At 55.2% G+C, this 13,646-nt stretch overlaps 2 protein-coding genes across 7 annotated transcripts; one reads left to right on the forward strand and one right to left on the reverse strand.

Moving 5' to 3' along the window:
* Nucleotides 1–1,880: 1,880 nt before the first annotated feature.
* On the reverse strand, nucleotides 1,881–7,996 carry PDIK1L (PDLIM1 interacting kinase 1 like). Of its 2 annotated transcripts, none has more exons than XM_082296660.1 (3): nucleotides 7,936–7,996; nucleotides 5,651–7,058; nucleotides 1,881–2,901 (listed from the first exon to the last, which is right to left on the reverse strand). In XM_082296660.1, the coding sequence occupies exons 2-3, from the start codon at nucleotides 5,933–5,935 to the stop codon at nucleotides 2,161–2,163; spliced, it is 1,026 nt and encodes a 341-aa protein (XP_082152786.1). In that variant the 5' UTR covers nucleotides 5,936–7,058; nucleotides 7,936–7,996; the 3' UTR covers nucleotides 1,881–2,160. The 2 variants fall into 2 exon arrangements, with proteins under 2 accessions (XP_082152786.1, XP_082152785.1); XM_082296659.1 differs by having other exon boundaries at nucleotides 7,746–7,979.
* A 2,121-nt stretch (nucleotides 7,997–10,117) lies between these two features.
* On the forward strand, nucleotides 10,118–13,592 carry TRIM63 (tripartite motif containing 63). Of its 5 annotated transcripts, none has more exons than XM_082296652.1 (9): nucleotides 10,118–10,303; nucleotides 10,412–10,578; nucleotides 11,716–11,884; nucleotides 12,169–12,264; nucleotides 12,426–12,659; nucleotides 12,751–12,773; nucleotides 12,928–13,052; nucleotides 13,154–13,231; nucleotides 13,333–13,592. In XM_082296652.1, exons 1-9 carry the CDS (start codon nucleotides 10,145–10,147, stop codon nucleotides 13,344–13,346), a joined length of 1,065 nt encoding a protein of 354 aa, XP_082152778.1. In that variant the 5' UTR covers nucleotides 10,118–10,144; the 3' UTR covers nucleotides 13,347–13,592. The 5 variants fall into 5 exon arrangements, with proteins under 5 accessions (XP_082152778.1, XP_082152779.1, XP_082152781.1 ...); XM_082296653.1 differs by having other exon boundaries at nucleotides 13,336–13,592; XM_082296655.1 differs by having other exon boundaries at nucleotides 13,157–13,231.
* Nucleotides 13,593–13,646: the final 54 nt, after the last annotated feature.

Raw genomic sequence — 13,646 nt, forward strand, 5'->3', positions numbered from 1 at the left:
AACAACTTGATTTGTTTTCTCAAAACAAAGACCTCAGACAACAAAAAATCAAAGAGAACACAGAGCTCGAGGACTACCAGTGTCACCCAACAGCGAGGATAAGCACCATGAGGGGGATTTCAGGCACCCCCGACCTATAAAGTGGCAATCAGTGCAAAGAAACACTTTGGGAGTCAAAAACCCCAAAACTTCCCTGTGCCATTCCCTCCTTTCTGCCCTGCAGGCAGTGGAACCCTGCAGAGGGGAATCGGGTGAGTCACAAAGCACCTCAGAGGGGAGCAGTGTTACTCTGCAGGAGGTTCACACCCTGGTTATGACTTCTGCCTGGGTAAGAGAAGGGGACGCTCACCCCCTTATTTTTAAAAAGCTCTCAAGTGTAACGTGAATTATAAACCCCCTTCAAACTTTACTCATCCAGTGACCCTGCTGAGATGTGAGAACTGGGAGGCAGAGCTGGCACAGAAGTGAAGTGTGTTTGTCTGAGGATCACTCCCTAAAACGATGAAGTGAAAGAAAATAACAAGAATTACAAACTAAGGCCAGCTGGGTGACGGGCACCAGCTCACACAGCACCAGCTAAGAACCACCTGTGGCCTGTAAAGCCTCAGCAGCTGGGTGGAATCAGAATCCTTTTTGCTTTTGGAAAAACAAAAAAATGGTATTTTGTTTATTCACACTCAAAAAATAAACACTGAGTGCCCAGAACTGCTCCCCAGGTACTAAGAGGGAACAGTATTCAAAAAGCAAATTATACATGGAAATACTTACAGCCATTTTCAAGTAAGATTTGGGTGGAGGAAAAAAATTAAATTGAATTTATTAAGAAAACTAGCCTTTCCTGCAGCTTTAAAGGCAATTTTAACTCTGCTTGTTCCAAAAGGTCAAACTGCACAGAAAAGGTCACTCCTGCACCCAAAAGAACAAAGTGTTGTGCTGCTACAAAGAGCTTCTGTCAGCCCTGCAGAGTCAGGTGGCCTCAGCAAAACCTCTCCCAGCCTCAATCTGCTCTGTGCAACAAGAGCTGGGGATAAGCAGCTTCCAGCTGCTCCAAAGCTCCCCATCCTCCCATCTGTGCTTTCAAATAAAGATCACTTCTTTAAAAGGAGGAGAAATAAATAAAAAAAAAATAAATCAACCCAGGCTGGCACCCTTCACATACCTGTCACCGAGCCTTCTCCCAGCTCTGACACCAGGTGTGAGCCACGGGCCAGAGCCACCTCTGTCCCCTCATCCCCACTGGATCAGGGGCAGTGCCAGAGAGGAAAAGGCCATGGCCAGGATTATCAGCTGGATCCAGTTAATGGGAAAACTGTGCTGCCACTGCATTTTGAAGGATTTTAAGAACATGCTGCTGGATTCCCTCATCCATGTTTCCATCAACTGAGGGCACAGAATTCTGCTGTGATAAATCCTCAAGGTGCTATTGGATTATAGACACCAGAGCAGAAAGCATGTTGAGAAAAGGCAGATTAATGGATAAATAAAAGCAAAATCAAATGATCAATGACCCAGTCCCCTGCCAGCACCTGACTGTACATTTTTAATTTGACTCCCTCGGTGATGAGCTCATTAAGCTCTAAGTGCTAAGATCAGCCACGTTAGCACTTCAAAAGCAGCTGATCCCCTTGCATTGCTTTTTTTTGTTTACAAAGTCAAGTCTCTGAAATCAGATAACAAAAATAAATAATAAAGTCATTCAGGCCTGGGGAAGAAGGAGTGTTTCTCACCCACCTTCCTCACCCAGTTTTCTAGCAGACCCCAGTCATCCAGACCCACAGCAAATAATTTAAGTGCCACACGCTCCCAGTCACTCATGTACATAAATATATACACAGATTACATTACAAAGCCTCAAGATTTGCACTGCCAGCATGCAAACCTTTTTCTTTTTTTTTTTTTTTTTTCCATGAGAGTTCCTAATACTGACATAGGAAACTGGAATGTATGAGACACTCCATGACAGAGTGCTGGAAATCAAGTAGTGTTGGCTCTTTCAACATCCCCCTGCCAGTGCACACCAAGGAACACCCTCACGTCTCACTCTGGGATTTTACACCGTGGCCAACTCAACATTCCTGTCGGGAAACTCCAGCGAGGTGAAAACCACCCCCTGCAGGTGAGCTCAGGCTCTGCCTGCCAGGCAGCTCCTGCCAAGCCCCTTCACGTGTCCCAGCTGCTGTCCTTGAAGGCGATGTTGACCAGTCTCAGCTCCAGCTCGAAGGCGTCGGGCCGGTCCTGCGGGTTGGCCGCCAGCATCTCCTTGATCAGCTGCTTCATCCGGGCGTTCATGGACTTCTTCTTCACGGGGATGAGCAGCTCCATCTTGGGGTTCTCCAGCAGCGCCTCGCCCACGGGCACGATGGCCGTGCCCTGCTTCACGTAACTGCCCAGCAGCTCCTTCTTGGTCTCGGTGTCGATGAAGGTGATCCTCTCCAGCATGGCCCAGATGATGATGCCCAGGGCGAAGATGTCTGCCTTGGCCGTGTAGTGTCCCTCCCACACCTCGGGGGCCATGTAGAAGTCGGTGCCGCAGGCAGTGGACAGGAAACATTTATTGACGTTGACGGGCTCCTCGGGGTTCTGCCCGGAGGCCGAGCACACCTTGCTCAGCCCAAAATCCGCCACTTTCAGGGTGGGCTCCGGGTCGCTGGCGTCCACCCTGCTCTGGGAGATGAGGATGTTGTCGGGCTTGAGGTCCCGATGGATGATCTGGTTTTTGTGCAGGAAGGCCAGGGCGCTGCTGAGCTGCAGCATGAAGCTGGTGTTGGTCTTGCGGTTGGGCTTTCGGGACAGCAGGTACTCGTTCATGTCTCCTCCATCACAGAAATCCATCACAAACCACAGGTAATAAGCACTTTTGGGGTCAAAGGCTATTTCTCCTTTTAATGAGGTTTCTACAAGCTGCAACGGGGAAAAGAAACGTCGTAACTACCTGATGAACATGAGAATGAAAGGATATGATGGAAAAATGAATGAAAGCAGGATCTTCACGGAGAGGGGAAATTTGGGTTAATTATACAGAAGGATTTCTTCCCTGTGGGGCTGCTGAGGCCCTGGCACAGGCTACCCAGAGGAGCTGGGGCTGCCCCTGAACCCCTGGAAGTGTCCGAGGCCAGGCTGGAGCAACCTGGGATAGTGGAAGGTGTCCCTGCCCATGGGAATGAGATGGGGCTTAAGATCCCTTCCAACCCAAACCATTCTAGGATTGTTTGATCCTCCTCTCAACAATCCAGAGAGCAAGATATTGCAACGGGGAAAAGTAAACATTATGCAAATGTTTTTATGGAAAAGAAAAAATAAAAAAATCACAATGTATTTGCCAGCCTCCTTATCTTCACTTGTGTGGAGCATATCAAGCTCAGGCTCCTGCCCAGAAGTGGAGCTCGACCCTGATAACAGAATTTTTAAAGATACCCAGTGGCCATTGCCCTCCCATCTGTCCCAGCTGGACAGTGTCCCACCCTGACAAAGCCTGTCCCACCCACTTTGCCAACAGCTTTTCGGGATAAACAAAGTCTCACAAGTAACTCCACGCAGCTGTATTTATCCGTGAGAGATTTTTAAAGCCTGTTCTCCATTCCTGACACATTAATGAATTCCAGCAAGTTAACACAGGACCCCTGAGCTCAGGAGAACACTGATCTACAGGCACAGCTGAGCACGGAACACCCTTCCCACCATCATTATCCGCATGGTATTTTCAGGAACACAAGCTGAGCAGCCAGGTCTCACAGCTGCTTCACACCGAAAGCAAAGTAAAACCTGCAATCACTTTTACTAATCCTGTTTACACAACTGCATTTGCCTCTTCAGCTCCTCTGAGGCGGCTCTGCAAGCAAAGTCCTGCAATTATGTCTGTTAGCAGTAAACCAATGGATACTAAATCGATCTGGCTTTCAAAAATTATGCTGTGTGTTTATACTCAGAGAGGCATTTTGAAGTGCTTTTAAAAAGGGACCTTTTCAAGAAAAGAAATGGTAGTAATTCACAGCTATCTTCCCAGAGCAATTTAAACAGTAAATCTATTTTAGAGCTAAAAAATGTCTTATTTAGGGTTTGTAGTCAGGAACAGTGAGATTAAGGTATCTCAGGAGAGCAGGGAGTCTCCTCTGCCAACAGGGCACCGACACAGCTCTGCCCTCCACGGAGTCACAGGAGCTGAACTTGCAGATGTTGTGCGAGTTAAGACAACAAAATCCACCCCCTACATCTGCGACAGTGGCAAAGCACCAGCAGACAAAGCTAATTCAGGACTCAAACTCCACAGATTTGCTTCAGCTGGCACTAAGAATCTGCCCCAGGAGAGGGTGACACCCCTTCCTCAGTCTCCTTGCATAGAGCAGCAGCTCAGCTCTGTGACACCACCTGGGAGAGGACAGGGGTGTCCGATTGTCCTTAGTTTAGCCCAGGCTACCAGAAAGTGACCCTCCCAGTCAGCTCAGCTCTGCCCTTTGCTCTTCCCTCTGGAGCAGCACAACAATCTGTGGTGTTTGTGCCTGGCAGGGGCCAGGTGCCTGTGCCAGCTGCTCTCCAGCACCACCATCCAAACCAGCGCTGGGGGTGAGCTGGAAGCTCTTCCCCCACCTTACAATTCCACCCTGGGGCTTTTGAAGCTCCTCCCTGCACATCTGCCCTCAAGTTGGAAGCAATCCCTGCCAGCTCCACTAAAACCAGGAAGGTAAGGTACTGACTTCTCCCCCATGAGCTGGCCAGTATAATTTTAGCCTAATCCCTGCATGAGAACAAGTCAGGAACGGCTCCCAAGCCACAGGGAGCTGGCAAAGCCAAGGATCCTGGTTCTCAGGCTCGGACAGCACCCGGCACAACGGGATCTGCAGGGCTGCTCACCAACAAAAGGCCCACAGCAGACAGCAGGAATGACAATGAAAACAGAAATGATGAGAGCTGACTAGGGATAACACAGCAAACACTGAGCAGGCTGCTGGCTTTTTAAACCAGGGACACAAATTTCTGCCAAGGGGTGATTTATACTTGGGGCTGCTTCTTGACAAGGGAATTAATTAGACTATCTTTCAGTGTCTTCCCAGAGCTACTTATTCTTCAAAAATACACATCTTCAAACTTAAAGGATGCTTTCAGACTGATATTTATTCCCTTATTTATCATACCTTCACCCCTCTTTGAAGAGCCTAATATTTATTTATGAAAAAAAGAAACAGCTCATGATGTGCTACCAATTGCTTCTTGTTTCTGAAAGAGTTTTAAGTGTCGGCTTCCTACAAAACAAGACAGTGACTTCCTCCTCCAAGGACACCCAGGATGGATTTCCTCCAAGCTCTATCCCAGGACAGGAGTGCTCTTTAACCTGCAGCAGGGCTGCTGCCAAGAACTCCACAGCCTGCACCTCCCCTGGGCTCCACCTGTGGGGCTTCCGCAAATTATCAAAGCAGATTTGCATGAAATACAAATTCTGGAGTCTTTTAGAGCAGCACGGCTCCAAGTCCCAAGACCCAGGTGATTGTTCAGTTTTTTTAAAGACCTCTATTAAATTCTGGGTGTCAGCAATGCAAACAATCCCCTCACCTATCTGAGCACACCTCAAAACCACGACCCTGGCTGCCCCACCTCCTTCCCCCCAGCTCCACATTGTTACCGATTCCTTCCACCCCGTTCCCTCGGCTTCGTGTACCTGTAAATAAAGGGAGGAGCTGGAGCCATGGGACATCTTCTGCACCATGCCATCTTTCTGCAAGATGCACTCCTCCAGGTGAATGACGTTGGGGTGCTGGCTCTTGATACTGCTAAGGGCCCAGAACTCGCGCAGAGCCAGTTCCACGTTCTCCGGAGCGTGGCACCGGATCTTTTTCACGGCCACGCGGGCACAGGTCCTCCTGACGACCGCTTCGTACACCACACCATAACTGCCACGACCAACCTCCCGAATTAGATCGTACTTAGGCTGGCTACTCACCATCTTCAAGAGCAAAGGTTCTGGGGAAGGGGGAAAAACCCACAGAACTAAAACTTAGGCACAGGAACCGGGCTGTATTTTCCCCTCTAGGGGCTGGTGTGGCAGCGCTGGGCCTGCCCAGACCCCGCCATTAATGGGGGTCGAGTGCTAGAACATTCCAGAAGCTACTCCATAAACCTGCACCTGTTGCCACGGGCCAGGTGGAAGTGAAATTACATCTTTTCGTTAAGATTTCAAATACAGCCCAGTGTGTTCAAGGTGGCAACAATTCAAACCTAGACTGGTATCGTGCCGAGACAGGACTATCGAGAACGCTCCTGCTCCTCTCCCTCAGTGTCTTCCGTGAGCATCTGCAGGAATAACAGGAGGGTGTCATGCTCCCCATCCAGCCTGGAGAGCACAGGAGGTTCCAGTTGAAGCCCCTGGTTGGGCAGTGACAGATTTTAATTAACTGCCTCTTGTGGAGGTGACTGCAGGAGCAAATGTTTCTGTTATAATTAAGCTGTTTTACTCAGAGAAGAGAAAGCTTCAATCGCTCCCGGTTTACTTTTTGAGGCGACTGATTTTTCACCAAGTCTCCTCCGCACGAGGAATCTACAGCTATGAAAGGTTAAAAAGGATAACTGATTGCAGAAGTTTGCACCCAGCATCTAACTTTCACTTTTGCTCAACAGAGCAAGGACAAAAGTTAAGTTATTGCTCTGAAAGTAAAACAGAGAGAGAGAGAGAGAGAGAGAGAGAGACACAAAAAAAAAAAAAAAAAAAGCCACCAAACCCTGCTGCAGATTTATGACCCTCCCTGCACGCTGCCCTACAAGATTACAAACCAAACACCAGCACCACCTTCACACAACCAAACCAAAACGGGACACTGACTAGAGACAGGAATAAATTAAAAAAAAAAAAAAAGCCTGGCTAGCCAAGGATCACTGGTCAAACAGAATGAAATGCGAAACCAAAAGTAAATAAATAAATAAATAAATAAAGTCACACTGGTAGATCAGAACTACAATAGCTTTAAGACAGCCAGTGATAAAGGTAATTCTCTTTATGTCAGTAAACCAGGCAATAAGGACCACATTGAAACAAACGCCTGTTATTAGTAGGAAGCTTTCAAGTATTTCCACTGCTTTAGGCAATTTTTTTTTTTTTTAAGAAAAAAAAGAAAAAAAAAAGAAAAAGAGAGAGAAAAAAGGTATCATCAGTCTCAGGCAATGCTACAGAGATATTTTAACCTTTCAGCAAAGCTGTGTGACACACATTTGCACTAAGGTTTTGAACCAAGATGTGACGTGTGTGAGAAACGCGTTACCAGGAGAATCCACTCACGGGATGGGCCGAGGCTGCACCTGTAGCGGGGCTGCAACTTCAGATCAGAGCCTGAACACTGAGATCCGATGGGCCAACAAGGGCAGGATCGGTAATTTCACCAGCGGCCGAATAACTCCGGAGGAAAACACTGCGCTGCGTTACTCAAACACGGGCACACCGGGTTCCAAGCGGGCACGGAACGTTCCCCCCGTGTCGGGAGCCGGCTGCCACCGCGGCCGTGCCACCGCGCCGAGCCCCGGGGCCGCCCCCGGCCCTGCCCCGGCCCGCGGCGCTGCCCGAGCGCTGCCGGAGCCCCGCGGCCGGGCCCAGCCGAGCGGACACCGCGCCGGGGCCGCCGCTCGCTCCCGCGGGCCCGGGAAGCGCCGCCCGCCTCCTTAACGGCGGCAATTAGGGAATAATACAAATATATAAAGAATAGAGATAACAGAGATAATACAAATGCCCCCCTCCTACTCGGGGCGGCCGCGCGGGGCCCCCCCACCTGCGGCTGTGAAGGGAAGCACCGGCGCACCGCTCGCCCCAGATGGGGGGGACGATGCCAGCCCGCTGGGCCCTGCCCGCCGCAGTGCGTACCGGGCCCACCCCCCCCAACCTGCAGAGCGGATCCCGCCCCGCTACAACCCGCCGGGGGCAATGCGAGGCCGCCCCCGGGCCGGGAGAAGCCGCGTTACCTCAGCGCCGCCGCCGCCGCCGCCCGGCCGCCATCTTAGGGCTGCGCTCCGCCCGCCCGCCTCCCTCAGCCGCGGCCACGCCCACCGCGCCACGCCCACCCCCATGGCCACGCCCCCTCCGGGCGCCGCGCCCTGTGATTGGCCAGCTGGGGCGGCGGGGCGGGGCGAGCGCGGTGGGCGTTTAATGATGTTAATCAATCAATTAATTAATTGCTTACATTTCTGGTTATTAATCAGGAAGGAATTGTTCCCTGCGAGGGTGAGGAGGTTCTGGCGTAGGTTGCCTGGAGAAGCTGTGGGCGCCCCTGGAAGTGCCCACGGCCAGGCTGGAGCAGCCTGGGACAGGGGAAGGTGTCGCTGCCCATGGCAGGGGTGGGTTGGGATGGGCTTTAAGGTCCTTCCAAAACAAACGGTTCCGGGGCTCTATGATTTATTGCTTGGTGGCCAGAAAAAATCACTACAGCCCCTCGCACCCTTGGTTGTGCTCTGGCTTTGTGTGGCGGTGACACAAGAGCTGCTGCCCCTCTCTGTTCCCTGTTCTGTGCCCCTTTCCTCGCCAGGCTGCAGGGCTGGAAGTGGCCCCCATGTCCAGGAGCTGGGGGCACAGGGCTCCTGTCACAGGTCCTGCTCTCTCCTCAACCATTGCAAAGCTATCACAGGGACATTTTGGGAGAAGCCAGGGCCACCCACTGCTCAGGGCCCTGCAAAGACCAAGGAGAGGGAGATTCATTCCCTGGAGAGTGGGCTCTCCAGGGTTAATTGGGAAGGATCCCGGCGGTGATTAGTGCCCTGGGTCCTGCCTAAGCTGTCCCAAGCCAATTAGGGGCCAATGAGCCCCTTGTGGGTTCCGAAAGCTGCTTAGGGCATTACAACCCCTCCATTCCTGTGAATCCCCTTAATCGAGTCCAGAAGCAATTAGTTAATCAATGTCACCCTGAGCAGGGCCAGGTCGTGTCTGGGTCTGGTCAGTGTCCAACCCCTGCTCTGCCCTCCCCGGTGCCCAGCCAGCCCTGTTCCCCTGCCAGCGCCTGGCAGAGCTGCAGGGGCCAGAACAGGAACAATTTTGCAAGATGTGCTTGGCAGGTCCCGGCTCAGTCACTTGTTCCACACGTGAGCCGGGGCGGAAGGAGCCCCGAAACAGCTGTGGGGGGAGGCCTGGGGAGAGGAGGGGGTCAGTGCACCCCGACGCCGTGTGCCTGTGCATCCATGCGCACCTGTATCCATGCACCTGTGCATCCTGCATCCCTGCACACCTACACCTGGGTGCCCACACACCCCTGCCCCCCCTCCTGCCTGCAGTCGCTGTGGTCACTGCAGCAGGCCCCAGCCTGTCCCCCCGCCGTGACCCATCTGTGGCAAGGGTAGAGTTACCCTCGCGGTGCAGCTGCCCGTGCTGACAGCTCTCCCTCTGGCCAGCACTGACCCTTGGCCAGCCGGCTGGGCATCATGTCCGGGGCTGTTTTCAGCGAGGGCTGTGCTCACCCTCTGCCCCCTCAAGCGTTTCTGGGTCAGGTTTTGAACCCTAGCAGCGGAGCCAGCTGGGTAATGGCCGTGACACTGGTGTGGGGAACAGCCTGAGCAACCCCCGCTGTGTTTGGGGACACAGAGGAGCCCCCAGCCCCTGCCTGGGGAGGGGGCACCCTGTTGCATGTGCCAGGGACAGGGGCTGCGTCTCCCCAGAGCTGCCTCTCCCCTCCAAGCACACAGGGAGCCACTGGCGAGGTGTGTTTGCACCCCAGAACTGGTCATGTTTTGGGTGGGGAAAGGGACAAACTCTGGATAAGCCACCCCCTGCTGCAGCTGGCCCAGCTCTGCCTGATTTCTGGAACCATCACAATGTCCTTATGACCACGGGGTTGGTTTTTGCCCTTCCTTGTCCCCACCCTGATGCTGTTTTGGGGTCCAGCCCCAGGCCGTGCTGCTCCCAGGGCATGCAGCCATTTGGCCACGGGGCAGCGCGTGGCCCTGTTTACCCCGCAGCTCCGGTTTAGGCATGTCCACGGCACGGGCGGGCAGGGCCTCCTGGACAGGCTGTGCCCATCTTGTTTACTGGCCCTTCCCGATGGTTCACCACCGTGTGACAGGTGCTGTCCCCGGACACCCGACACCGCGTTGGGAGTGGGATCCGCATGACCAGCGAGCGCCTTATAAATAGCGGGGCCAGGGGTGCCGGCAGCGAGAGCGGTGAGAGGAGAGCCCTGACGAGCCCATGGATTTCCAAGCCGGCATCCTGCAGGATGGCAGCCCCATGGAGAGCCTGGAGAAGCAGCTCATCTGTCCCATCTGCCTGGAGATGTTCAGCAAGCCCGTGGTGATCCTGCCCTGCCAGCACAACCTTTGCCGCAAGTGCGCCAACGACGTCTTCCAGGTGAGGCGGGGTCCCCGTGCCCATTCCGTCCCCACGCCCGGGCTGGGGGGCACTGGGATGTTTGTGGGGACGCTGAGGGACCCCCTGATGTTCGTCTTCCCCTCCCAGGCTGCCAACCCGTACTGGCAGAGCCGGGGCAGTTTGATTTCGGGGGGCCGGTTCCGGTGCCCCTCGTGCCGCCACGAGGTGCTGCTGGACCGCCACGGCGTCTACGGGCTGCAGAGGAACCTGCTGGTGGAGAACATCATCGACATCTACAAGCAGGAGTGCTCCAGGTGGGCACGGGCAGCCGGGGCTGGGGGGGACAGGGGGATATGGGGACATGGGGATGTGGGGATGCCGCCCTTCCCGTGCCCCAGCTCCAGCACTGAGACCCCAAGAGATTACACCTGGGGGTCTTTCTGCTGGCTCAATGACCCCTGATTCAAATCTTTTCCTCACTCAAACCTTCTTCCCTCAGCCAAAATCTTCCTCCTGCGACCCAAAACTTCCTCCCCCAACCCAGTTCTCCCTCCTGTCCAGAGCAGTTTGTGCCTCTGGCTGCCTCAGGGGGATGGCGGGTCCCTGGGGGGGTGGTGGCAGCTGGGCACGTCCTGCTGCCCCCCAAAAGCTCTTGCTGGAGCACTCGGTGGGAGATAAGAGGTGTGGGGAACAAATCCAGGCTCTGCTCATGACAACAGGCACTGAGGCTGATAAGGGGCAGAGGGACAGTTTGGGGGGGCCCCAGTGGGTACAAGGATGGGGCTGGGGGGGGACAGAGGGGTCAGAGGCTCTCAAGGCAGAGCAGTGGCCCCGGCCAAATTCCCTGAACCACTGTAAATATTGTGTGAGAGCCATGGGGACGGGGACGATGGCACGTGGCAGGTGTCCGCGGCTGCCGGGGGGTCCGGGGGGCCCAGCCCTGTCCCTGCTTCAGAGGGTTGGCTTGTGCCCATGTCCCTCCTTGCTGCCGATGGGACAACTGAGCTGCAGCCCCCGTCCGGGACCCCCCGGGGGTTTCTGGGTGCCCCCACCCCGGTCACACGACGGGTGACGATAAATCCGGGCAGCACGAGGCTAAAATTAGGCACTGGTGCAGCGCCTCTGGACCGCGGCCCCCCCCCGTCCCCAGCGCCACCCACTGCCATGCCCAGCACCACGGTGGTTTAAACTGGGACATACTGGGGTTTACACAGGCACAGAGGTTGGTGGCTCCCCAAGGAGCAGTTGTGGGGTTATGCCAGGATCTGGCCTCTTTCCTGGGGACCTGATTTTGGGGTGACTGTGCAGCATCAGTGGGGGTGTCACCACCCTGGGGGTGATGCCGCAGTGGGGACACCATCGTGGCAGGGGTGTCCCTGCAGCAGGGACATCGCCCTGGTGGGGATGTCACCGTGACGGGGACGTCACCGTGGCCGTGCCACCCTCTCCAGCAGGCCACTGAAAAAGGGGGAGCACCCCATGTGCAAGGAGCACGAGGACGAGCGGATCAACATCTACTGCGTCACCTGCGAGGTCCCCACCTGCTCCATGTGCAAAGTGTTCGGCGCCCACAAGGACTGCGAGGTGGCCCCACTGCAAACTGTCTTCCAGGGACAGAAGGTGCCGTGGGGGGGACCCGGGGGGGCTGCGGGGGACACGGCTGGGCCGGGGCGATGTGCTGAGCCAGGACAGTCACAAATAACAGCGGGACTGGCTCACGGGGTATTAATAGCCCCCGGGTGACTTCGCCCAGGAGACAGACTATATTTAGAGCAGCTGTGGCTGGTGAGGGGTGTGGGGGAGCAGAGCTGGGGACAAGCAATGCCCAGCCCATCCCTGCGTTGGGATGGGAGAAGTTCTCCTCTCCAAAGGAGTTAAAATTTCTTCTACCTGTCCCTCACCAGACTGAGCTGAACAACTGCATCTCCATGCTCGTGGCGGGGAATGACCGGATCCAGACTATCATCTCCCAGCTGGAGGACTCCTGCCAGAGCACCGAGGTGAGGAAAGGGGGAAAAGGAGCCCCACAAAAACCCGGGGGTGAAAGCTTAGCCGGGGATGGCCGGGAGTGGGGTAGAGCCCATGGAGATGGGAAGCCCTTGGGATGTTGCAGGTGCTGGAGGGACACAGAGGTGGCACCCCTTGTCCCTTGTCCCCGCAGGAGAACAGCGAGGCGGCCAAGCGGGCGCTCTGTGCTCGCTTTGACGCCCTGGCAGCGCTGCTGGAGGAGAAGAAGGCGGAGCTGCTGCAGCGCATCTCCCAGGAGCAGGCGGACAAGACCGCCTTCATCCAGAGCCTCATCTGCCAGTACAAGGAGCAGCTGGAGAAGTCGAGCCGGCTGGTGGAGACAGCCATCCAGGCAGCCGAGGAGACCGGGGGGGCTGCCTTCCTCATGGTGAGACCCCCCAAACCTTCCCCCTCCCCGCTGGTGCCCCCACTGTGTGCGGCTTCACTCATCTCCTCCTTCCCCTTCTCCCTCTCCACAGAATGCCAAGCAGCTCATCAAAACGTAAGTGCTCAGACTGGGGAAATTTCCATGATCCAAGCCCCACGGGCAGGATTTGGCGAGTGGGGGGATGCCCTGACCCCCTGCCCTGGTGCCCCACGCTCCCCCCGCTCAGCGAGGGGACATGGACACACACATCCATGCTCTCCCTGCCCAGGATCGTGGAGGCCTCCAAGGGTGGTCGCCTGGACAAGATCGAGCAGGGATATGAGAGCATGGACGCCTTCTCCGTGAGCCTGGACCACCTCACCGAGGCCGTCCACGCCTTGGACTTCGACCCCGGTAATTCAGCCCCCAGTGCCCCTTTACCGACTCCCACCCACCTGGTGACACTATGTGCTGTTCCTGGTGGCCCCTGGTGACCTTTGGCCACTTGTTTGCAGCAGAGGAAGATGAGGAGTACTTTGATGGGGAGGAAGAAGAGGTGGAAGAGAACTCAGCGCCCGAGAGAACAGTGATGGGTAAGGGGCAGGGCTGAACCCACCTCCCCAGCACCCTCAAGCACCCGTGGGGGAGCTTTGGGGGCTTAGACCCTCCTTGATCACCCCGTCCTCTCCCTCAGCAGCTTCCCTGTAGCCACAGCAACGTTGCCGGCGCGGGAGAAACGCCCCCGGGCACAGGATGTCCGGCGACGGATTTGGGATGGGGGGGACACACGGCAGGGACCGGCAGCCTGGCGAGCCGGCGCCTGCTCCAGCACAGGACACTTTTCTATACGGGTGCAAATAGGACAATTCCGCACGTTTTGTAATTCCCTTGTTTTGTATATAATTGTCACGGATTTGAAATTTGTGTATTTTGTAAAGAAAACCGGTGCTTTGAGTGGTTGTTTCTTCCTCGCCTCTCGCTCTCGGCTTTCCAGCCCCGCGGTGGGCA

The sequence above is a fragment of the Coloeus monedula genome (assembly GCF_965178545.1).
Source record: "Coloeus monedula genome assembly, chromosome: 24".
Classification (NCBI taxonomy): Eukaryota; Metazoa; Chordata; class Aves; order Passeriformes; family Corvidae; genus Coloeus; species Coloeus monedula.